General features: G+C 36.8%; 3 protein-coding genes across 3 annotated transcripts in view; 2 read left to right on the top strand and 1 right to left on the bottom strand.

The window, feature by feature from the left end:
- The first annotated feature begins 1141 nt into the window (after positions 1 to 1141).
- Positions 1142 to 26139, top strand: part of LOC120633525 (sodium channel protein 60E) — a 190440-nt gene continuing 165442 nt past the window's right edge. The window contains exon 1 of the mRNA XM_039903755.1: positions 1142 to 1653. Coding sequence (XP_039759689.1) covers positions 1189 to 1653 — 465 coding nt within the window. The 5' untranslated portion in view covers positions 1142 to 1188. The remainder of the gene's footprint in view (positions 1654 to 26139) is intronic.
- On the top strand, positions 3815 to 5973 carry LOC120633524. Its single transcript, XM_039903754.1, has 3 exons — positions 3815 to 4080; positions 4422 to 4513; positions 5455 to 5973. The coding sequence occupies exons 1-3, from the start codon at positions 3840 to 3842 to the stop codon at positions 5947 to 5949; spliced, it is 828 nt and encodes a 275-aa protein (XP_039759688.1). The 5' UTR covers positions 3815 to 3839; the 3' UTR covers positions 5950 to 5973.
- LOC120633523 (protein ANTAGONIST OF LIKE HETEROCHROMATIN PROTEIN 1-like) lies at positions 4512 to 6634 on the bottom strand. Its single transcript, XM_039903753.1, has 2 exons — positions 5972 to 6634; positions 4512 to 5430 (listed from the first exon to the last, which is right to left on the bottom strand). Exons 1-2 carry the CDS (start codon positions 6401 to 6403, stop codon positions 4612 to 4614), a joined length of 1251 nt encoding a protein of 416 aa, XP_039759687.1. The 5' UTR covers positions 6404 to 6634; the 3' UTR covers positions 4512 to 4611.

Genomic DNA, 26139 nt, shown 5'->3' with positions numbered 1-26139 from the left:
GTGCAATAAAGTGTTTCTCCTTCTTCTTTTTGTGAAATAAATTGTGTCAGGCTAAATGTTAATGTTAATGTTACATTTACCATTTGGAAACATATCACAGGGACTAATTTTTCCGACGATGAATTACTCTTCACGGTACGGCAGGGCACGGGTCTCGCCCCACAATTATAAGGGGTTAAAGATGTAGTCCACCTCGCTGGCTTAGTGCGGATTGATGGACTATTATTACATTATATTTATTTTCTTAAATTGCACATAACTTAGAGGAAAAGTTAGAGGTGTGTGCTGGGATTCGAAGTCGGCCCCCCGATCTTAGGACATTGGGACGTCAAGACTTCGACTTCACTTTAGGAACAATGGGAAATAGGAATAGCCACTGGGCTATCACCGTTTTCCAGCATTACAGCATTACTTACATCGAATAAATTACAATGTCGCAAATAGGCACTTTTAAAATTTGAATACTAAAGGTAGTCAGCGAAAAACTAGATAAAGTAAATGTGCACATTTAAACATCTGGCAGACAAGATTGATTTTGCGATTTCTATTTTCTCTTCATTTACTCGTAGCTGTGCTATTGTTCTCGCATCGTTCGCTCAATAGCTCTGATTGATCAAGTTCTTGTTTTGGTTATTTTCCAATCGCTTTTCACAACTCACTGCGAATATTTTGTCATAAAGAGGCAAGTGGAATGCAACTTAAAATGGATTTCAATTTTATTTTGTTAAATTATTTTTATGTTTAGTAATTTTATGCATCACAAATCACGTAGCCTTTTCTTAAGTTGTATGTTATCTGATTAAAAAAATCAATACCAGTATGAAAGCATTTTCCTAAAAGTACTTAAGCGTAGCGCTAATGATTTACAGATGGAAATTCTGAGCACTTTCCAATAAATAAAGGCTAAAACATTACCCGAAAACAGGAACAAAAACTACATAGCCAGCGAACGATTTTAATGATACTTTACATTCGATAAATCATCCAACCAGCGCAACAAATCGCGCCTTAATGACCGAGTTCTTCGAAAGAACTAACAAAAACGGACGTTGGATCCCGTAAACAAACCATTTCAAAACGGCACGCGTGATTTACGATATGTTTTTTTACAGGTGGCAGTATTACGCAAAAATGGCGTCATCGGTCCGCAAATAGTGCCGGCCGGGGCGATGGGCTCGACGTAGCGGTATGGAGGAGGACGAGAGGCGGCTGTCGTTCCCGCCGCCGGCGCCGCTGAACTCGCCCGGAGAAGAGATAGATGGCTCACGACTGCTTGGGGAAATAGTGAGGACCCTCGAGGCCACGAACCCGGAGGCCGCGGCGCCGCTCGTGGCGTCGCAGTCCCGAGATGCGCTTGACGCGCCGGAAGAGAAGCCCAAGCGGGAGGAGTTGCGGATCGCGCTCGATGTTACCTTCTCGGAGTCGGTGGGGCGGAGCGACGGTGAGCCGCGGGCGGTCGTCACTCCGTTCACGCGCGAGTCCGCGAAGCGAGCCGGATCGCGCGGTGCACAGCTCGTGCGGGAGTTCGGGTTCATGCCTCGGCGCAGGCTTAGTGTGGAAGACGGAGCTCGCCTGCCGAGAAAGTTCGAACCCTTCCCGCCCAAGCTGTACGGGCGTCCGCTCGAGGAGATCGACAACTTCATTTACGATGAGGTAAGTTTTAAAATTACTTTCTCATACGTTTTATGCTGAATTCTTTCCCGGAAAAGCGGTCATTGCAAAACTAGATTGATTTCTAAATGGCTATACCGCCATTATTCGGTCGCCAGAGTCTCTTACTTCTATCCGCAGGAGGTATCAGATTGATGGTTTGAGCGTCAGGATTGTTAGATTAAAATGCATTCCATTACCCATTGAATAAGCAGTACAAGACTATGGAGTGTTTAGACTTCCTTTTATTATTAGTTGTTTCAGTGATTCCTGATGAACTAAATAACATGTAGTTTAAGTTCTATATTAAATTTCCGAAGATATTACTATTACTTGTACCACACTAGTAGGTAGTTGTAGACACTATTATTATTTGTACCACGACTGTGTTTTCTGGTTGCGTAGCCAAAAAATACGCAAGCTCTATGAAAATTGCATGCTCACAAGAAAAATTTAGGGAAAGAAGCCTGGCTTCTTTCATCAATTTAAGATCAAAGTAAGATCTAGACGTAGGACAGACAAGCTGAAGGTAGTACTTGATTTTCTTGTCTACAGTGCTCTCCATAGTATGAATAATAGGAAGAGGTTGCAAAGATCTTCAGTAATGAAGGATCGACTCAAGAAGCAGAAGTAACAGGTTCACAAAGCAGCTCAAGGCTTAGTACTTACAAACGTGTCACTACTAATGAAATCCTAAATTGTTTTATTTGTGTGGAACTTATCACAGGCACTTATAAAGCGTTTATACATTTTACATGTTAACACTAATGTTACGTGATGGTGATAACTGCATTCATAAACTTAAAACTAAAGCTAGGAGGGTTAAAAACGAGCCCTGGTCAAAGAAGAGCCCACAACAAACTAAGCCAGGATTTTTTTTTCTATCACCATCTCACAGTCGAGTTAATATTTAGCTATGAAGTTAGAGCAATTCATACCCAGGCTTTTTCATTGTACATATAATCCTTAATACATTTATACCTACTAACATCTGCCACAGCCGATTGGAAATTTAATTTTCAGTTTAATGCACTAATATATGTTTTTATTTTATATGCTTCAAACGATATTTAACTGATCGCGTACCTACGGACAAGATATTATTTTGAAACTTCTATTTAAAGTCGAATGAAAGTGGCAGTTTATCTAAATATACACATTAAATACCAAGGAATCGTTATTATTGACCAGCAGTCGTAAAGTTGTATGTTTAGTGAAGTTTAGAGCTGATAATGTACAAACAACTTTAATCGACAATTGTAAACCTTGTGTATGGACGTTTTTATTTTAGTGTTGCTACTTTCGTTTCATTATTTACTGCTAATAAATGAAACTAAAGGGTTGGGAAAAATTTATTTTATCCCAGGCAGTGTCGTAAATCCACGTCGCGTTACCATGTCTCAACTTTAGCATTATTTGTGTTTTTTAACCTAAACTAAAATATCACTTGATTTGACTTTGAAGGAAAACATTCGTAAGGAAACCTGCACCTCTGAGAGTTCTCTGATCGCAAAGGCGTCTGAGGCCCACCAATCTGTTTGGTTTACTACGGCCTAAGCCATTTTCATTCTGAGAGAACCGTGACATGTAATGATTGAAATTGTTGATGATGATGGTAGATAAATTAATACATTGTCAAGTGCAATCGCACCGGGTTTTAGCCGTTGAATTATACATAAGTGTCGCCTTTCTACGGATAGTCGAAAATGCATTACTGTAGTAACGTAATTCAGCGCAACTTTTGCATATTTAATGACCCCCTATGCTTTCTCATGGAAAGCGCAGGAGAGAGTCTTGCATACATTAATAGTTTAAGGGTGCTCCCTCACCGGGAGCATTCGCGTGTTATGTAACGTTACAGATTTGAGCATTACATCAGTGAAGGAGGAGAACCGAGCATTACAATGCGCACCTTGTAATGATACAAAACGGGCATACATCAGTGAAGGAGGAGAACCGAGCATTACAATGCGCACCTTGTATTGATACAATGTGTAATATCTTGATACAACTTGTAACATCAATGCGCTTCACAGCTTCAGCGGGCGGGCGGGGGGCTTCACTGCCCCTAGCCCCCCGCCCGCCCGCTCAGTAGCCTACGTGACAGTGAAGTGAACGCACGTTGTCATAAAGTGTTTCTGACGCTTCGGAGATTTTTTTGGCGTCACGGACAGTTGTAAATTTAAGTAATGGCTTGGGACAAAGAGAAGACTCTATTATTCATAGAAAAATATAGGGAAATCAGGGAATTATGGGACCCTAAGCATCCTCAACACTTTAATAAAATAATAAAACAAGACGGTTGGGTGAAATTATCGGATCAATTTGGAATAACCGTAGAAGAATGTCAAAAGAAAATCACAAGCCTGTTAGCATCTCTTAGAAGAGAAAAGAGCAAAATGAAAAAAAGTGCTTCAGGAACCGGAAAAGGTGGGTAACATATTTTATTTATGTACCTACATCTACTTTAGTCATGACAATAACTGTGACAAGCAAGGGGTGAGTGTGAGTGGCGGAGAGGTCACATTCCACACGACTCGTGTGTACCTAGGGCATGTTTTGTTTGTTGATGATACCTTCACTATAGGCCATTTGTTTAGAAAAAATGTAAACTTGATTAGAAATGATCTTGATCAATGTTGATTACACTTCAAAACTGGGCATCCGCATACCTAAACAAGTGGACTATAGGTGCCTTCACCATTTATTTATTTATTTATTTATTTATTAATTTATTCAATTCAGTACATATTACATAATCTATATTTCAGGTGCAGAAGAAGTATATACTAGTACCTGGTTCGCATATGCAGCTTTATCATTTATACTGGACAGATATGAACCACGGAAGACAACAGATTCAGTTAGTATATTATGTATATTACATTTAATATCTGTTTACACAGGTTTTAAATATTTTTTAACCTATCAAGGCTAAATAAAGCAGGACATTAATAAACATTAAGCATATTCGTTTTGCCATGGTACTGCTCCTTCTTGCGAACAATAATTACTAATTTCTTCACGTATCTCTTGAGGAACTATTTGTGCTGCTTCTTGTTGTTCATCCAAATCCATTAAACCAGCATTTTCTTCGGTATCAGCCCTCCAAGATCCTGGTGTGATTACTCCTAAATTGTCCCTGTCAAAAGATCCCGGAGGTGTGTACAAATCCCTACTTCGCCGATTTCTTCGTAAGAAGTTATGTAGGTGTGCTATGGCATTAACTACTAAAGTAGCATTTTCTGGTTGCAATAACATGGGTTTCCGCAACACTCGGAAAACTGCTGACATAATGCCAAACACATTTTCGACTACTCTCCGTGCTCTACAAAGTCTGTAATTATAAATTCTCTCCTTTGTTCCTTTACGATGATGTCCTGAATACACTTTCATTATATTTTCTGATAATGCGAAAGCTTCATCCCCAATAAAATAATAAGGAATTTCTTTGTTCCGCATCGGCAATGCTCTTGGCTGTGGTAGATTCAAAGATTTATTCTGCATTTTAGTATACAAATTACAATTATTAAATACTCCTCCATCAGAGATTCTCCCTTGACAGCCACAGTTTATATATATTATATTGTAATTTGAATCCACAGCCGCAAATAGAACTATACTAAAAAAACCTTTAAAATTATAGTAATCGCTTCCACTTCTGTATGGGGCTTGCAGGACTACATGTTTGCCATCTATAGCGCCGACACAATGAGGGAAATTCCACTGGTTATTGAAGTTTTCAGCCAAATTTAGCCAACCATCTGGTATGCTAGGTAACTGAAAAAAAAAACCTTGTTTTAGATTCCTTGTGAACCTGGGACACAAGACTTGCAGGAGACTCGCAACAAGCCACCTGAAAATCCTGATGCACCACAACGGAAAAAAGCGAAGGTGGATGGAAGTGATGAAATAATGCACTCGACTTTCCAAATTTTGCAAGACTTTACTTCTGCTAAATCGGATGAATGCACTACTTTTGGGAAATTTATTACTGAAAAACTCAAGACGTACTCTCAAAATACTAGGGCCTGTGTACAGCACCACATTTCCAATATCTTGTTTAGTGCCGATCGCGGTGAATATGAGTACATGTACCAGCAACATGGATATTGGACTCCTGATTCTCAACTTTCGCGTAATGAATCAAACCATGCTGGACCATCAGGCCTCCAAAGTACACCCTCACCAGCAGCAGTTCCATCCACTGCAGACGCCCAACTTTCTTCGCCTGAAGCCAGTATTAATAGCCAAGAAAGTGAGGGGTTTATGCGTGAATTTGGAGATCTGATTGATTAATAAACTAGATTAATAAACTCACCAGTATATTTTCTTTTAAACATCCAATTATAGCTTCACTCACTTCTTTGATAATACAACTTATAATCTGATTGGACATTCTAAAAGTAACCTGCAAGCTTGAATAAGAATCACCAGATGCGTAAAATCGTAACGTAACAGCTAATCTTTCTTGCACTGTTATTGCTTGTCTATAATTAGTATCTTCTTTTTTAACATATGGTCCAATGAGATTTATTAAGTGTTCAAAATCCGAAGAAGAGATTCTTAAAAACATTTTAAGTTTACTTATGGGTCGGTTGATTCTTTCTAAAATATCCAAACCGCCTGTATTTTGCCGGTTTTGATATAATTCATGACACCAATATCGTTTCTTCTGTGTTTTTTTTTTACGTAAATAACAATGTCGAATTAATATTGCCGCACTCAGCACAACGACCGCTTCGTCTGACATCTTGCTATGAAATGCTGAAAATGCTCAAAGTCGAATCAATATTACATTACACGCAAATACTCGTCAGTCAGGGAGGTAGAATTGTAATGTAATGCTCAAAGACGAATCTATAATGTTACAGTACACGTGAATGCTCCCGGTGAGGGAGCGTCAGGGAGGTAGAATTGTAATGTAATGCTCAAAGACGAATCTATAATGTTACAGTACACGTGAATGCTCCCGGTGAGGGAGCACCCTAACTCGAACGGAAATGTGTCAAGCTGGTGAATTTGAATATGACAATTTCAATAACTATTAAAGTATTAAAGTTAGTATTAAAGTATATGAACCGCGTATGTGTGTCACTTCAATAGGTTTACCTGCTTTTAGTAATTATTACGGATGTAAGGAAAAAAATAGATGCCTTTGAAATGTGGTGTTGGAGAAGGGAACCGCTAAGAGAACTATCTATCGATTATCTCGATTTCTATCGATCCTAGAGCAGCTTTGTATCCACACTAGGATCTGTAAGATAAGCTCTTATTGGTCAAGATGGAGGGTAAAAGACCAGGTGAATTCCCTCAAATGTCTCACTATTACAGTAAAAACAAAAAGGCCAGAAGGCCAGACACATAACAGAATGGAAGGCTTTAATAAAAAACGCTACGAAGAAACTAGAATCCTGACACGACATTCAGTTATAAAGAAAACGATTAAGAGCGTCATCATCATCATCATCGTCAAGCCATTATTGGCATACTACAGGGCACAGGTCAGAATGAGAAGGATTAAGGCCGTTATTTCCAATCACGCTGGCCAAGTGCAAATTGGTAGACTTCACGCGCTCTTCAGAATGGCATGCAGATTTCTCCACGATGTTTTCCTTCACCGTTATAGCAATTGATATTGTATTTCTAAAATTAAAAACGCACATAACTCCGAAAAGTTATTAGCATTTAGTGCACTCGCTAAATGGGAAAACGTAACAAAGGATATTTACTGTTTTTTTATAAACTATCTAACTGGAAAACCAATGGACCGAGTTTGAGTCAAATTCACGTATTCGGATGCTACTAACATAGCTTGCCTCTGTAATACGATTTTGAATATTTGCAGGTGTCCAGAGTTCCTATATAGATTTTCTACCGACATTTAATACAAATTTGTATTGATTCGAAAGCGTGCCACCTAGTGACAATGTTGGGAAACAGTATTTTCACTACATGGTTCTCTCTGATGATCTTTAGTTCCCTAGCCAAGATGGCAGCCTTAGTCTATATATGGTTAGATATGCTTAAAGAACAATACCGGGAAACTGAACTTCCCGCGGTTGCCACCCTTGGTCACGGCTTGGTCAAAGCCGTCCGAAGATGAACACCACGGTTCTCTTTCCATAAATCTTGTAGTTTACTTTCAAGTGATCGAATATGTAGAAAATCACACACTTGGCACGGATTAGGATACAAAGCGTAGGTACGGACAGATGTCAGAGCTCACTTTTCCGCGCCATATTATCTATTTCATAGTTTCGTATTTTTACACATCTACTTATATTTTTATACCAACTGTTTATAAACATCTAGACTAATATTATAAAGGGATTTTTTTTTTTTTTATATTTTTTATGTAGTGTAATTAATAAACTCAAAAACTACTTTACCGAATAAAAAATTCTTTAAGCCAGATCAGCTCGTAAACTCTCAATTCTTCTATCTAATAGAGAGCACCATATAAGCTCTGTGTTCTTCTTTATTAGAGAGAAGAGGCCTCTGTCTAGTTGTAATTATATCTGCCAAGTTCACATGATAATTATGTCTGCCAAGTTCATCGACATACTTATCTTTTTTTAGTAGTAGAGCTTTCTGTGGCAGAGCTCGTCAGGGGAAATACTACCACCATGTTTATCTCTGCCGCTAATCAGCATTGTTGCACTGCTTTTTCCCGGTCTGAAAGGTGTGGATGCCGGAGTACTACAGGCACATGAGGCTTAACAGCTACGCCTTAGGTTGATGGACACAAGGCGTATCTTTGCAGGACGTGTTCCATACATGACCTGCAAAGTCTTGTTCCTTTTATCCTGCTTGGTCCGTCAATTAAAACTATAAAAAAAAGCTCATAAAAATAGGACGCGTAAACGGTAGAAATAACAATTATCTACAGAAGTTAGTAGCTAGAAGTTGTATCCGCTTGTCACAGGTCTGGCATTACGTTCTGGCCACAGTACATTCGCAATTATCGCGCGGTGCTAATACATGGACGGGTAACACCGCCGCGCCGGTCGCCGCTACCCGTGGCATGCTTGGGGTATTTCCATATATTTGTTTTAGTTGCTAGACGCTTTGCCGCTATAATTCACCCAATGTAAATGTCTCGCGCCGAGACACCTTTCGCCGCTTTCCGTGGCATGCTTCGTATAAGTATATCCATAAATTTGAAGGGGACATGGTTAGAATAGTAAAGTCCAAATTTCAGGTTTTTGAAATTAAAAATACTAAAGTAATAAAATTGTAAATACTCGTATTATTGCTTTTGGTATTTTCTCAAATAACTCAGTACTCGTATTGTATAACCACTTGGTTCCTTGGCCAAACGATAAAGTTCCCGGAATACTATCATTGACAATAAAAAAAAAAACAAAAAGGTATTTTTGGACCCTCATCACACGCCTTGTGCCCTTCTTCTTCAGACACTGAACGTTTCGTCGTTCACGCCGAACGACTTATCGCGGTTTGAATGTCTCGTGGCCAGGACGTTATACTTCCCACGTAACACTTCCTTACCATACTTTTTCTGTATTATGTGGTAACAGGGTTTAACTCTTATCATTGATCTCCGTCAATTGCGGCGAAATAAGTATTTTCATTTTTAATCATATGTAATACGGAAGGTATTCTATATTCTCAATCTTTTGTCATAAAGAAGCGTCGTGAAATTTTTAATAAATCCTCTTTCATTTTTCCCTGGCGAATACAATAATTTCAATAAAATTCTCATTGGAAAGACAAGTGGCAATTCAGCGGAAATTCGACTAGTCGAGAACCAAACAAGTGTTCCGGAACGATGTCGTAAAAAGTAATGAAATAACCAGAAAAACATGTGTACATTACGGATTCATATTTTTTCACCGTACAATTATTATTTTGAAGCCAAATCTTGTTGCTTTATACTACGAGTATGAGTAAGTATGCAGAGATATGAAAGTAGTATTAAACCTTGAAACAGTCAGATCCGAAAGATTTTAACGAGTCTGGAACAACCAGCGTTGCCAGAATGTAACTTTTATGACATTTTACATTACTTTTGATCCGTCCATAATACTTCCATGCTACTCGACACAAAATGTAAATTTAACATTAATTTGTGTTATGACATATTTTAAGCATTTCATTAGTTACATAAACCTTTAAACGAGCAATTCTTGTATATATATTTATTATCTGAATCTCCAACGATCTCCATTAAATTTAGTATGCTCCAGGTTTCGGGGGAGATAAATCGAACTTGCAATCTATATGATATTCGTGTTTGCAATCAATAACTGCTTCGATACCATTACTCTAATATAAATATTTACGAAGGTAAATTCTTTAACTATATTAGAGTTAAAAACAGCTTCTGTGAAAAATCGGGGATGGCAGAGGATAGAACCTGGTACTTCCCACTTAAAATCATAGCGCTGTTGTTGCGCTTGGGAGGTAGTCAAAAAATAATACATTAATCGGCTATATACATATTTAAAACTGCCAAGCAGTTTGGTCAGTTAAAGCTTTGAGTCCACTGGCATATCGGAATTTAATGACCTCCTTGGCGCAGCAGTGAGCGCTGTGAATTTAAGTGTGAGGTCCCGGGTTCGACTCCCGGTAGGAGCAATTTGGGAATTTATTGTTTCTGAATTTTCTCTGGTTTGGTCTGGTGGGAAGCTTTGGCCGTGGCTAGTTACCACCCTACCGACAAAGACGTACCGCTAAACATTGGATAGAAGCAGGCGTTACTTTGCGAAAATCCATGATATATTATCAAAATTAAGCTTAATTTGCTATACTCCGCGAAAAGCAGGAGAATCTGTGTGGTGTAATTTATAATTTCTTCAATCCTTATACTCCGCACCAAACTCAGGAGACTTTACAATGAACAATTGTTAAGACTTACAATTGTTCATTGTAAAGTCAACATCTCCTGAGGATGCTCCGGTTTCGGAGCGAAACGTGCGTAGAGGGTATATTGCCGAAGATCTGTTTAGTGTGGAGTATAAGGATTGAAGAAATTATAAATTACACCACACAGATTCTCCTGCTTTTCGCGGAGTATAGCAAATTAAGCTTAATTTTGATAATGTACCGCTAAACGATTCAGTTTTTATTTCCGGTGCGATGTCGCGTAGAAGCCAGTTTAGGGGTATGACTACCATACTCTCCAACAGGTTAGCCCGCTACCATCTTAGACTGCATCATTACTTACCACCAGGTGAGGATTGCAGTCAAGGGCTAACTTGTAGTAGAATAAAAAAAAATACCAACCGGATCATCCTTAATGGCAATTTGTCGCTATTTAACTGTGGCTTAGTCACTAATAAGCCCACACCATCATTAAAGTCCCGAACGGATTCAATATCGGAATGGTTAACCCTATAATTTGCTAGGCTACGCGGGTTTGTAACCGCAAAACCACTGCGTTAAGCACCAGGGACTACTGATAAGCAGAACGCAAAACTACTTTATATAGTTATCATTTGCAATTATTCCGATATTTACACAAATTATTGTAGGAACAAAATATAGCGCTCTTTTTATGCCAAATTGTATTCAAATCGATTCAGTTGGTTATGAGTAAATACTGAGTAAGAACTTCCTGTTTACATTCTCTTCTGTTTTGGTATTGTGATGATACTTTTATGTTACGTGGATTTATTGTATTTTATTTATTATTCCCATTATGTTAATAACAACCTGGATAGCAGCTTCATTTTTGTGCCTTTTGGAGTAGAGACTTTGGGACCATGGGGTCCGGAGGCAAGAGCCCTTTTCAAAGAATTATCGAAAAGGGTTATCGAGTCTACCGGTGATCCTACAGCGGGCAGTTACCTTGGCCAACGAATTAGTTTGGCCATCCAAAGGGGCAATGCTGCCAGCATCTTAGGAACTGTGCCTCGCTGCGGTGGTTTCGAGGATGTTTTAGATTTTATTTAGTTTTAAATAGTTTATTTTAGGTTATATTTAGAATAACAATTGTATAATACATTTTTCGTTGTTTATATGGACAAAATAAATTATTTTCTGTTACTACAGGTTTTTAAGCTTTAAACTTTAATGGTTGGATAGAAGAGATCGCAATGTATAGTGACAATGAAGCTGGATTGTACCTACACTTCGTTGTGTCAGTTTTCCTGTTCTTTTGTGTAGTCCATGTTGCCTAACTAATATTATGTTAGACAGCAGAAAATGTGTTTGTTCATTGCACAGATAAAGCTTGCAAGGCTTTTAATCACGGTAAAACTGACAGTTCCTACGAAATTCTGAAAAAACGAAATAAATTGACAAAGTCGCACGAAACAGCCAGTATAATGTTACAGTAATTTTATAAAGTGGATAAATATCCAACCTTTTAATAACAATAAATTCATATTTGCCAGATATTTTATTCAATTGATTAGGATTTTACAAATACCCTAATAATTATTAATTAAATTATAGATCGCTTTCAAGAAACGGTTAAATTATATTTGATTAATAACCAATGTTCATGACATTGACTTTGTGGGTATTTTGATATAAATACGACTGCTTTTTCGATACACTTCAGTCCTACATGGACTCGGTGGAAAGATACCTCCCGGTGTCTTAGTCGTTTATCAATCTAGTAAAAGTGATTGTCATTTCATCATCCAAATCGAAATTCTACACAAAACACATTGATGTATTATACGAGTTATATAAGTAGTCTGAAGAGTCATGTTACTTGTTTTTTTTTAACGTGAACTACGAATTGATCTTCTAATAAATCTTTTGCATTTGATAGCCCAATTCTTAAGGAAGGTTATACAGGCTATTTAACATCATGCTTCGAACGTAGAAGTTAGGCATCTGGACGAGTCATTGAGAGATAAATTTAAAGATTTTAAAATAATGACAGTGTATAGTCAGTACATATTTGAAAATTTTATGTACGTTCATAAAAACATTTCTAAGTTTAAGAAAAAAATGTGACTGCAATAATTTAAACATTAGAAGTAAGAATAAACTTACAGTGCAATATACTAGGTTACATATATAGTATAAAGGACTACGTAAACGATAAAAAAGCTTAGGTGTAAATTATTGCTCTAACCAGGTTGCTCTTCTAATAATTTAAAATGACATGGTGACGAAAAAAAAAAAAAACACCCGGCTAAGTTTTTTGTGGGCTTCTTCTTAGACCGGGACGCGTTTGGAACCCTCGTAGCTTTAGTTTTAAGTTTACGAATGTGGTTATCGCCATCATCTCACTACCGTGTAATTCTTATGTACGCATCAAAAGTGCCACCTATGGCCTACTTGAATAAAGATATTTTTGACTTTGACTTTGACTTTGATTATGCAACGCGTTGAGTCGCGATATTTAATTGTAAAATGTAATAAACTTATTTATTACATTTATACCAAAAAAATGATATCATCATAAACCGAAAAGATGTGGACTAGAAAACACTTATCTCTATAAAAAAAATATCTCTACCAATGTCACCAGGCAGTTAGTGAAATGGAGAGGGAATGAGAATAGGCAAAACAAAAGAATACAGAAAATGTGCTAATACCAGAAAACATTACTTTCCGTTTTACGCGGACGCTGTCGCGGGAAACCAACAGTGTGTCGTATATCTGATTCACGAACAAAGAAACAAAAAAACAAATAAAAAACCTAAAATAAACTATGTAAAACTAAATAAAATCTAAAACGTCTTCGAAACCACCGTAGCGACGCACAGTTCTTAAGATGCTGGCAGCATTGCACCTTTGGATGGCCAAACTAATTCTTTGGCCAAGGTAAATGCCCGCTCTAGGATCAACGGTAGACTCGATAACCCTTTTTGATAATTTTTATTTATAAAACAAATGTGAAAGTGATTGCTGTAATAAATAAATAACCTAACACAAATTTTGTGATAGCAGATATGATAGAATCACGGCTCTGCTGTGATTCATTTGTTCCATTGTCTTTTTATTACGTCATAATAGTTTATCACTATCACCCGTCACAATATTTGTTCGGGATAATATTCCCTCGATAGCGCAAATGGCTTATCAGATAAACTGACGGACTTGTTGCTCCGGATAGATTTCAAGTTAGATTTTTATCATTTCTCTGATTTTAAAACTGCAATATTTAATCAGCTCTGGCTGGTGTTGTTAAGAATTTCGGTAAATTCGTACTTACGTTTAAGAAGTTATCTATTATCTATTTTGATACTTAATAAATTTTCTCTTACATAAGTTAACTCTTGAGTGAATTGAATAAAAGTATTGCTAGCCTCTTAAGACTCTATATATATGGTTTTGTTGTGATTGACTGAGGGATAAACAGCAGTCCAAATGAATGAAATTAGAAATTTCAAGTTTTGAGAGAATATTTCCTAAGCACCCTCGAGGTGTACCTACCTTTACCTTTGGTTTTTTTTTTCTTTATTATACTTCTAAAGTGTTCTAACGAACAAACTTTTTTACCTTCTCTGCTTAACCTCGTTAGGGATGGAATTTTAAAAGTTCCTTATACAGCTACTGTCCTTCAACATGAAACTTGACTAGGAGATTATATATAAAATACACAAATAAATAAATAAATCAATATACTACGACAATGCACACATCGCCATCTAGCCCCAAAGTAAGCGTAGCTTGTGTTATGGGTACTAAGATGACTGTTGAATATTTTTATGATTAATATACATAAATAAACATAATATACACCCAGACACTGAAAAACATTCAAGTTCATCACACAAACATTTTTCCACTTGTGGGAATCGAACCCATGGATTTGGACTCAGAAAGCAAGGTCGCTGCCCACTGCGCCACTCGGCCGTCAAAGCCATATACCCATATTTAATCTCCTTGTCAAATTTTGTTACAATCTCAATTTTGTTTGAGAATATGTAAAAAACAAACAGTTTCTCTCTCAGTAGTATTCGTGCACTTCGAACACATTTGAGAACACTGTGGAGAACTCTCAGTTTTCCTTCACCGTTGAAGCAAGTGATATTTTATTTACTAAAAACGCACATAACTTAGAAAAGTTAAAAGTGCGTTATTTGAACTCACCACCTCCTACTCACGGGCTACTATTATTTCACTTGTATATACAAAGCAAATAATAATTATTTATTGACGGATCAAGCAGATGGAACCTGATGGTAACTATCACCTTTAAACTTTGTTGAGGTATATGTATATGTAAGGAACTCGTGTGTCAGTCATTTATCCGGAATATATATTTTCTATTTTATAATATACTAGCGTACCCAGCCCGCTTCGCCGGGCTAGATTTTGCTTTATTTTATTTAAACAATAAACTTACATCATTAAATTTTTAATTTAAGTCTCATAATATATTAAATCATTTATTTCTCTCCGTATTCATTCTCTTCTATTCTATTCTCGAGCGGGTGAAGATCATTATCTACACCAATGTACACCCAACAATAGAATATCATCATAGTAAATAAAAGCTGTATTTGACAGTTCAAAAACAGGAGTGCTCCGATCGTCACCAAACTTTACAGGATTACTCGCCAGGTCAATCCGGAGATTCCATGAAAGTTTCATTGAAATTTGTCCAGCCGTTTCGGAGCCTATACGGAACATACCCACACACTTTCTCTTTTATATATATAGATATATAGATAGATAGATATTTACAACCACGCCCTTCGGACCGGAACTCAGCAATGCTGCTTGGCGGCTAAAAAAGCATCGCGGTAGAACTTCCCCGGACGAGCTCTGCCACTAAAAACTCCACTACTACTCAAAGTGTAAGTTTATAGTGCCATCAAACAATAGCCAGTTTCAAATAAAGAATGCTCTAATACTTCTAGACAAGTGAAACTTAACGGAACATCGTTAACCACGGGGTGGTGCATTTGCTTATGCAAATATACATTCTGGCTGACTTCCCCCGACATTCTTATCAGATAATGTGGCCGACTTGTTGCTCAGAATTCAAAAGTCTACATTTTAATACACCTGCATGTAGAAAATGTTGACGAACTCAATTCTTCCTATTATAATTGCATTATTTAGTATTATTTTTAGGCAAGAGTTTCATTAGTTTTCCCTCTGTTCAATTAGCTTTATTCTTAAGCAAGTTCCTGTTTATATGATGATGGTCGGAAATGGCTGAGTTTAGTTTTCTGCTGATTCTGGGTACAGACTTTCACTACCATAGAGATGTATTTTGATGTAGCTCAGACCGTCCATTAGCTTTGAAAATTAAGTAATACACATCGCCATCTGGCCCCAAAGTAAGCGTAGCTTGTGTTATGGGTATTAAGATAGCTGATGAATATTTTTTTATGAATATAATAGACATAAATACTTGTAATATAAAGATAGACACCGAGAAACTGAAAAACATTCATGTTCATCACACAAACCTTTTTTTCCAGTTGTGGGAATCGAACCCACGGCCTTGGACGCAGAAAGCAGGGTCGCTGCCCACTGCGCAAACCGGCCGTCAAATAATACCTCCAAATGTTATTACCTCCAAAACTCCCCCAGGAAATATTTCTATCTGTACTTTGCTTTCCGAGGCACGATAAAAACCTACTTATTTGTAACGCCAAATAGCAGTATACAGCCAGTTTCCTAACTCAGAGTCTGTTTATTAAAAGAGCTTTCGTAAGTGTAGTTTGTAGTGTAGTATTCGCTGTGAATTTAGGTAGGAGGTCTTTGGTTTGATTCCCGCCAGGGGCAATTTGGGAATTTATAATTTCTACCTTGAATCTGGTCTGGTGGGGGCTTCAGCTGTGGCTAGTTACTACCCTAACGCCAAAGACCGGAGGAAAATAGGAAATTTATAAATTCTTAATTTTTCTGGTCTGGTCTGGTGGGAGGTTTCCGCCGTGGCTAGTTAACACCCTATCGATAATGACGTGCCGCTAAGCGATTCAGTGTTCCGGTGCGATATCACGTAGAAACCTATTAAAATTTAAATTCAAATTCATTTATTTCAAGTAGGCCTACTTTATAAGCACTTTTGAAACGTCAAGTATGTTGTTTGTAGTGACTCTACCAACGGTTCGGAAAGCAGGTTCTACCGAGAAGAGCCGGCAAGAAACTCAGTAGTTGCTCTTTTCCAACATCAACATTTACAATCATTTTGCTATCTTGCGGGAGATGAGAGCGAGGCTGGCTGCTTCCAATCTACCTTGTCATTGAGGAATTCATCAAATGTATAGTAACCTCGCTGTACTAGATGCGTTTTTACACATTTATTAAATGTATGCATTGTTAGGTCAAGAATATCCTTAGGAATCATGTTTATTTCAGCTTTTTGTTTATAAAGAGTAATATTTTGTCTCACAAAGACTATATTATTATAAATATATTGCTGCTTATTATGGGTATGACTACCATACTCCCTATCAGGTTAGCCCGCTACCATCTTAGACTGCATCATCACTTGCCAACAGGTGAGATTGCAGTCAAGGGCTAACATGTAGTGGAATTAAAAAAAAAAGGTTAAGGTGCAGCTGTGAATGTAATGTAATTGAATAATTATCTATTTATTCAATTTACAGAAATGATTTTTTTTAAATGAAAGATCGTTCGATAAAATATTGTACCTACCTGCTACAAATTGTTTTTAAATATTTCATATTCCCAATAAACTATTTGGCCATTCAACGAATGCTGAAATTCGAGATCTTTCCGTCTTTTCTTGTTATATATCGTATGGGAATAGAATAGGGGTGTTCAGTAAACATCAGAAAATGTTTGCAATTTTCTTGATCTACGTTTAGGAAAGGGCATGAGTATGAACGAATGAGAACGTACGTGCCGTGCCTCTCAAAACACATTTCACTCGGGAACGAGTAACGAGCTGGATCTTATCACGTCAGTACTTCATAGTATTACTAACGGTTCCCGCTTATATCTTCTAACAAACTTGTACGATTGACCGCATCGCATCACCTGCTCGTTTTTCAACTTCTAAGCATCGTAGGGGGGTGTTAAATAGTTTATAACTTTCGTCGAAAATGGAACTATAGACACAATAAACATGTTTTAGATATGATCGCTAGTTCCAGAGATTAGCGCGGTTAAACAAATAAAATCTATTCTGCTATTAGTAGATTGTTAATTTCTCAGAGCTCATTGCGTTTGAAAATCGGATCAAAAATTATCCCTGTGTCTGCTGACTAAGCCCATCAGCTATGTTTTTTTTTATTCATCTACATTAGTCCTCGAACGCAGTCTCACCTGCTGACAAGGGTACGGGCTAATCTGTTACGGGTATGGCTGTTATATTAAATGCATAACCCTAATCGGTTTCTACGCGACACCATACTAGAGCAATTAATCGCTTAGCGGCACGTCATTATCGATAGGGTGTTAACTAGCCACGGCGGAAGCCTCCCACCAGACCAGACCAGAAAAATTAAGAATTTATAAATTTCCTAATTTCCTCCGCCGGGGCCTAGGTCTATTTAATGCAATATTTGACGGCCGACTGGCGCAGTGGGCAGTGATCCTGCTTACTGAGTCAAAAGCCGTGGGTTCGATTCCTACAACTGGAAAATGTTTGTGTGATGAAAATCAACATTTTTCAGTATCTGGTTGTTTATCTGTATATTATAGGTATTTAAGTAAATTATTCATAAAATTATTCATCAGTTATCTTTGTACCCATACCACAAGCTACGCTTACTTTACGACTAGATGGCTATGTGTGTATTGTCGTAGTATATTTACTATATTTATTTATTTATTTATTTATCCAAAAAGACTTACAAGTCACAGTACGCTTTGGTTAAGTATCATACTTGATTTGGTAATAGGTACAGTTTATATAAAACGTAAGTTTATAGAAATATCTTGGGTATAGAATTATTCCACTACAAGTTAGCCCTTGACTGCAATCTCATCTAATGCTAAATGCAGTCAAAGATGGTAGCGGGCTAAACTGTTAGGGAGTATGGTAGTCTACGCGACATTGCACCGTAACAGTAAATCGCTTAGCGGCACGTCTTTGTCGGTCAAACCTTGGGTGTGTATTGCTCTAACTTCATAGCTAAATATTAATTGACTGAGAGACTTGAGATTATGATAACAAAAAAGTGACCAGGCTGAGTTTGTTGTGGACTCTTCTTAGACCAGGGCATGTTTGGACCTCTCCTAGCTTTAGGTTTAAGTTAGAGAAAGTATTTACCAAAATCCCAAGTAGTTACTAACCTAACAATAATGTAAACAAATATGTATGAACGCTTCCTAAGTACCTGTGATTGGCCTACGTGCAGAAATAATTTTGTATTCTATACAACCTTTGTAGTATTTCTGTACGTCTTGTCAAATGTATACGTTCAATTCTGTAAAATCGATACTATTATGGGGTGAGCAAATTGACGATCGTGGCAATCGAAGTAATGGCATTGTTCCTCGGTTAAACAGAGAAAATGCTGATGAGGGGCACTTAAAATTTGTTTGAGCTAAACGTAGCTTGAGTTGTTAAAGAAACAGAACAAATAACAATCAATGCTATCGTTTGCGTCTTCGAATTTATTTCGCAACCGAACTTTGGAAATGTTGGATTTATTTTTTGCTTATCCGTTAGTATTTAGAATACTTCCTTGCACATACGGATTATTAATATACGATACACAACATAATAAGCTATCTTTTTATTCTAGTTTTTGCACTAGACAAGACAATCCTATTAATATAATAGCTTGTAAGGATGGATTGATGGATGGATGGATTTTTGTTATTCTTTCACGCAAAAACTACTGAACCAATTTGACTGAATTTTGAAATGGAGATAGATTATACCTACCCTTTATTAACACAAACGCTGTTTTTTATCCCGGAAAAATGTACGGTTCCCGCAGGATTCATGAAAAACCAAAACGAAGCTGCGGAAAACAGCTGGTATAACAAAAGAAAAATGGAAAACACAAAGAAATAAATAAAAAAAAAAAGGTGTAATCGTTAAGTAGAGATCGATTAGGAGAAAGGCCACTTTAGGATTAGGCACAAACTGTAGTTAGTGGACTTTCTTTATAAAATTATAACAAAAACAAAACTTTCGTTTAACTAATAATATCTTAATAAACGAATCGAAATATCTACATCCAATCACAACGATAGCGATATTACCGAACTTTTTGAAGTTCTTTCTTAAGTCTGCGGGCTCATTCCAGTGATTTAATTGATTCAATTGTACTAAAATCTCAAATTTTAATGTTGAGTGGAATTGGTTGTCCGATAATGAGTCTATTAATATTCCCAATATAATCATGTTTATTATATCCATTTCTTTAATTAGGTAGAAATATTTTGGAAGTTATACTTCTTTTGGCGCGTTAGGGAAAAATTGTGAGAGCTAATTTTTACGTTGCGCGCGCACACCGCCACAAAAAACCGACGTCCTGAAGTTAGCTATAAGGTTTAATAGTGTACACTTTCAATTCTCAAATTATGCGGGCTCATTCCGGTGATCCTTGGTAGTCCTATAATGAGACATTAGTAATACAAATTTAATTATGATTATTATGTCCACTTCTTTAATTATGTAGAAATATATTTTTTTGTGATATTTGAATAAACTTCATTTAACTAGATAATTTAAACCTTTTTTCTATTATTAGTGTAGTTTTACAAAAGTAGAATAAGGCTAAAGATAAAAAATTTTAAAAGATTTTTATCTTGTTACGCCAAAGAAGTATAACTTCTAACGCGTGCTCTAACGCATGTACACATCCGTTTATTTTTTATTTTCTGTTCTTCTACAAGATAGCCCTTAACTAGCAATCTCACCTGGTGGTAAGTATTGATGCCGTCCAGACCAGACCAGAGAAATCCGGAAATAATTAATTCCCAATTGTCACTGCCGACAATCGAACCCAGTAACTACAACTTAAAACCATAGCGCTCTCCGCTTCGCTCAGTCACATTTTTACTATCAAAAATGATAGATACGTGACAAAGTGTTTATAGCTATATCTTGCATACTTTTGCTTGCTAAGCTTGGCAGGTGAAAAGCAGACATAATATTTTCTTTCAGAAAATTGAATCTCATCAGAAAAAATCCTGAGCGAAGTTAAAAGGTAGGGTAGGTCCTAATCTGTACTAAATCCTCCCTCGTATTCCGAGAAACTGTTGTTTTGTTATAAATGAAGCTTAATTTGCGATTATTTACTTCCCGCGGTGAGGGAAACTGGGGAGCGTAACAGATTGCTAAGGAAAAAAAAGCTTTTTCTTAATAGATTGCTAATGCCTTTTGTGATATTTATGCCCGAGTATTTCTGCTCCTTTCATCCCGCGTCTACGTGTACGTGGAATTTTGGTTTTCTTGTGAAATTAAGATATTTTCTCGGCGTATGAAGGAATTAAATTGATCTGCAGAATTAAACTCCACGTAGTGCTGCCGGGACGCAGATATTCTAATTTGTAACTTTTTGTATATTGCATATTAATATTTCATGTAAGTTTTTTTGATTTAGTTTAGTTTTGATTATTCCGTTATGTAAATGGGTTAATATGTAGATGGATTATAGTTACCAAATAAAAATCTATATAAATAAAAATGTTATGTTGGTTTGTGTACGCTTCAAACACTCAAAAAGTTCTGCACCGATCGAGCTGAAATTTTAGCATGATATATAATCCGCACCAAGGATTGTTTTTATCAATTTTTTGCATCAGTCACATATCCGCGATCGCGAAAAGACAGTTTTTTACCGATCAGTTGTGTTTGCCGGAAGCGAGGAAAACACTCGCTGACAACCGCAATTATAGTAATAGCGTATTCACATGAGAAACAATATTAAAAAACAATAAATAAATAAAAAAGTTGTCTAAGATCGGTTCATCGGTACCTAATAAAACAGACGGACTATCATCAGCCTCGTATCTTTTATTTTTTCAGCGATTTATAGTCGATAATGAATGTTAAATCAACATGCGATTCCGATTCAGACGAGAATCTTCATCAATACAGACAAACAATTATTATACTTAACAATTTTTCATTGTAAAGTCAACATTTCCTGAGGATGCTCCGGTTTCGGAGCGAAACGTGTGTAGAGGGTACATTGCCGAGTATCTGTTTGGTGTGGAGTATTGAAGTAATTATAAATTATACCATACAGATTCTCCTGATGTTCGCGGAGTATAGCAAATTAAGCTTAATTTTCATAATAGACAAGGTAGACTTTCCTAAATCTTGTATATTATCATCATATTAACCTATCACCGGCCTACTACAGGGCACTATACTTTAATACCCTTAAATCGATAAATAAATAATCGATTAAAAAAAAAAAAAAAGTCTACTGTGCCATTAAGCTGTGTTAAAGTTAAGCATAAGGTAAAGTAAAAGAAATACAGCCGCAAATACCGCAAAAAACGTATCGCTCAAGGGAATCAACATTTATAGGGTACTTTTCGTTCACCATTTATAGGGTTCTAGGTCAGAACTATAAAATTTGGCAAGAAATATCATCTTATACTATAAGTACATGGAAAAATTTGGAACTACATATTTGTAATATAGTACAATGTAGGTACGTAGTTACGTACTCGATCATTAGTAGTAGTAGAACAAGGACGGCCTTCTTCTGGGAAAGGCGTAGACGCAGTAACAATACCATCCTTTGTACTTTAATTGAGGACCTTATACAACCGTTTGTAAAATATTGTCATGGTGCACCGGTGCGAGAACAATAATTTTAGGTTTGATGTTAATTAAATTTATCTTTATTATTATTATTCTTTATAACGAATATTATCTATGGGACTATTTATTATTTATTTAATACTTAACAATCATCATCATTATCATCTCAACCAATTGACGTCCACTGCTGGACATAGGTCTTTTGTAGGGAGTTCCACAATGCACGGTCCTGGGCCGCTTGCCTCCAACGGCTCCCAGCTACTCTCCTGATGTCATCTGTCCACCTCGTTTGGGGCCGACCTACGCTGCGTTTACCGGTGCGGGGTCGCCATTCCAGCACCTTAAGACCCCAACGTCCATCGGTTCTCCGAGCTATGTGCCCCGCCCATTGCCACTTCAGCTTCGCAACTCGCTGAGCTATGTCGGTAACTCTAGTTCTTCTACGGCTCTCCTCATTTCTTAACAATGCTTGATTATAATAAAAACATCAATATTATAAATTTATAAAAAAAAAAAAAAACTCTCGGCTTTTGAATGCCTGAGCAACCGGCAGTCAAGGCTCCAGAGTGAGGAACCTCCTCACAATACGCGCTGATTCAAGGACTACTGCCTTCTGTATCCGACTCTTATCCAACAACCAAGCTAAGATTTATTATAATTATTATTATTAACTGCGCAATCTACTCGATTCCTGATTTATTTATAATATGTTCTACAAATTTATACGGAACCGTCGGTGGGCGAATCAGACTCGCACTTGTCCGATTTTTAAATGCTTGACACCCTATAATAGATATGTAGCTATTTATATAACAGCTATATATTGAATGCGACGACAAATTTTGTCTACGACTGTTAAAATAAATTTATATAAAATCAATTCTGTAGCGTGGGTTTCATTGAATGTGAATATTTTGCATCGTGCAACTATTGATGTCAGGTGGAGTATTTTCGCATTATCTGCCTGCTGACGAAGTCGACGTAGACATTTTTGGTCAGAATCAAACAATACAAAGAAGAGTATAAGTAATGGACAAATTGGCCGGCGAAATAGAACCTAATTATTAAAAAAGAAAATGTCAAGCCCTAACAGTTAAGTCTTAAAATTTATACTTTTTTATCGTGACAGATGAGCTTTAGACGATGGCTATGGTATGGCTGATATGTTATAATGTTGTTTAGACTATCAACAGTTATGTTGCATATGAACCAGGGTCTCAATCTGTAGTCAATTCAAGTCGTCTCAAACTTGAGCAACCAAGGTACAAACGAAACAGTTATAATTCATAAAAGTAAGTATGGGTTTACTAACGAACCTTTTGTTGAATCATAAAGTAATGTTTCAAAACTTAATATTTGTTAAAAAATAAAGTGAATCGTTCCATCTTCCAGTGGACGTTTCTTATATTGTTATTTATTTCCCGGGGACAAAAAGATTTATTAGGTCATAAATAATTTCCTTACAGAATTTGCCTTTCCAATTTTCGTTTATTGTACCAAAGTTTTCCTTATAGCGTTAAATGGCGTAAAATTCTTTTGAAGCCAAAGTATTAAGTGATGCTTGCCATGCAGTTAATGGTGACGAATCTCTTCCCTAACTTCTAAAGTAGTATTGAAAAATCTATAAATTCTAACGCAGGGATGAAGCAAAAACCATGGATGGATCTATCGGGTTTCATGTTTATTTGATTATTTCGAATTACAATTCAGTGTGAAATAATTACACGACTCAACTGTAATATGCGCTCAGCATTAATCAGTAAAGTATTTAACATCTTGGAATCCATCCAAACTCACCAACCTTGATATCCGCTATTAGTAAATCACACGGAAAAAGATAAGTTTCACAAAAATAGGTCTTATATCTTAATGGCTAGAAGCTACAAGTAATGCCTTTATAGAGCCAAGTAAATGTAGGGTTGTCGAGGCCGCTCGAGTCCGTTTTGAATTAAAATTGCCCCGTGAATAGTTGTCGGTGTTTAAATGCAACTTTTCGAACGTTGTGGTTCAATCGACAGGGCTGTCGCGACGTTGGAATTTCGAATTGAAACTTTGTGATTGTGATTTTGCGGAACACAAATTATTATTGCCATTCCTGTCTCCATGCTTTTTTGTAGCATGCCCCGCGCCTCGAAGAGACATCGGTTCCAGTTATTAATGCTAACATATTATCTACGTATATTATCTATCTCGTAATAACCGAAATCTTTGATAGCCCGGCGACTCGCAATGAACAATGTCGCAACGGTCAATTCTGCTATTCCATTAAGACTCTTAATGAAAGAAATAAAAGATAACAACCAGCTTTACTACGCTACCAAAATCTATACTTATAATAACTGGAAGATTTCCGTACATTTAATATATTTTGAAAATTTTGACCGGGGGATGCTTAATAATCAATACTGAGTCCAAAACAGATTTTATTTAAATAGATTATAACAGATTTGTATCTGTCTCTCCGGGCATCACGTGAAAACTACTGAACGGATTTAAATAAAATTTGGTATAGTGGTGATATTTCGGGTCAACATATATAATACTTTTTATCCTGATAAACAATAAGTTTCCTTCGTAGCTCCGTTAAATTTAAACCGATGTGGTTAATTCTTTTTTTATATGAAAGTGTATACTATCTAGCATGTCTTGTCTAATTTTAATGAAGATCTAATAAATATTGTCGGAGATAAAGGACATAAGTCTTCATAGATATTAGCAAGTCGCAATGCATATTGGACAACGATCGAATGTATGCGTACCATCCTACTAATATTATAAATGCAAAAGTTTGTGAGGATGGATGTTTGGATAGATGTATGAATGTATGTTTGTATCAACTAAAATAATGACAATTTACTAACTCAGTATACCACGTTAAATAATAGTAGGTACATAGGTGGCTAGCTATATAGCTATAGCTATGATTATTGTATATATTATATGTTAGCATCAGTTCTAGCTTCTCGATTGAATCATACGCGGACGAAGTCGCGAGGGTCCGCTTGTAATATAATAAACCTTGAGTCCTTGACTTTGCTGCTTAACTTCACTTAATTAATGCTTCAACTAAGAGAACTAACCATCTCACAGATCTGTTTGGGCTTCTTAAACTGGATAGAGATATTTTGTAAGATCACAACTAGGACCAAAGTTCGCTATGAGATAATTATGTCTACCTCTTAACTCTTCTTATTCTCTCGTCGTAAATCGTAGACATAATTATCATGGTGCCACCAGGCATTCATATTATAGGAGACCCTTTTTAAACCCCATCGTATCTGTGTGTGTGTGTAGCAAGGTAGCTTACGAATGGATGCACAGATTTTGATTTTTTTTTTGTTTGATTTGGAACGCCCAACAAAAGACCTATGTCCAGCAGTGGGCGTCTATAGGTTGATTTGATGAAGATGATGATGATGATTTATAAGATAATACTGCTTTATCTATTAGAATTAAGCCACTTGACCTTATATAATTTAAATCTCCAAACAAAGTTTCGTATATCATGCTATAGACTACACCAGTTCGATTTCAAGTGTAGTGTAGCGAAGTGCCAATCAATATTGGCATTCTGCTCTCTAGTACTTTGTCAAGAGCCACACAATGTGTACAAAACATCGGGTCGATTGTGCAGCTTGTTGCACTCTGACGTTGTCAATAAACTTATAGTTACAGTTTGCTGTGTTGGATTATAAACAACAACATAAAATCCATATTACGTAGCTGATTCCACATAGATTGACATTGAGCAGAATCTCAGGTGGATGCGTAATTCACCAGTTTGTCATGGCCACGGCTTTTCTACGCGTTACTTTGGTGGGAACGGACATATTTACTTATCATATACTAGCTGGCACCCAAGGCTCAGGTGAACGTTTTGACATCCTTGACGG

Source organism: Pararge aegeria, chromosome 21, assembly GCF_905163445.1.
Source record: "Pararge aegeria chromosome 21, ilParAegt1.1, whole genome shotgun sequence".
Classification (NCBI taxonomy): Eukaryota; Metazoa; Arthropoda; class Insecta; order Lepidoptera; family Nymphalidae; genus Pararge; species Pararge aegeria.
Note: the sequence above shows the minus strand (reverse complement) of the source record. Positions and strands in the feature narration are given on the sequence as shown.

Coding starts and splice junctions, on each gene's coding strand:
- LOC120633524 (XM_039903754.1), top strand. CDS start 3,840: ATGGCTTGGGACAAAGAGAAGACTCTATTATTCATAGAAAAATATAGG. Junction 4,081..4,421: donor TGCTTCAGGAACCGGAAAAG/GTGGGTAACATA, acceptor TCTATATTTCAG/GTGCAGAAGAAGTATATACT. Junction 4,514..5,454: donor CACGGAAGACAACAGATTCA/GTTAGTATATTA, acceptor ACCTTGTTTTAG/ATTCCTTGTGAACCTGGGAC.
- LOC120633523 (XM_039903753.1), bottom strand. CDS start 6,403: ATGTCAGACGAAGCGGTCGTTGTGCTGAGTGCGGCAATATTAATTCGA. Junction 5,431..5,971: donor GTTTAAAAGAAAATATACTG/GTGAGTTTATTA, acceptor TTTTTTTTTCAG/TTACCTAGCATACCAGATGG.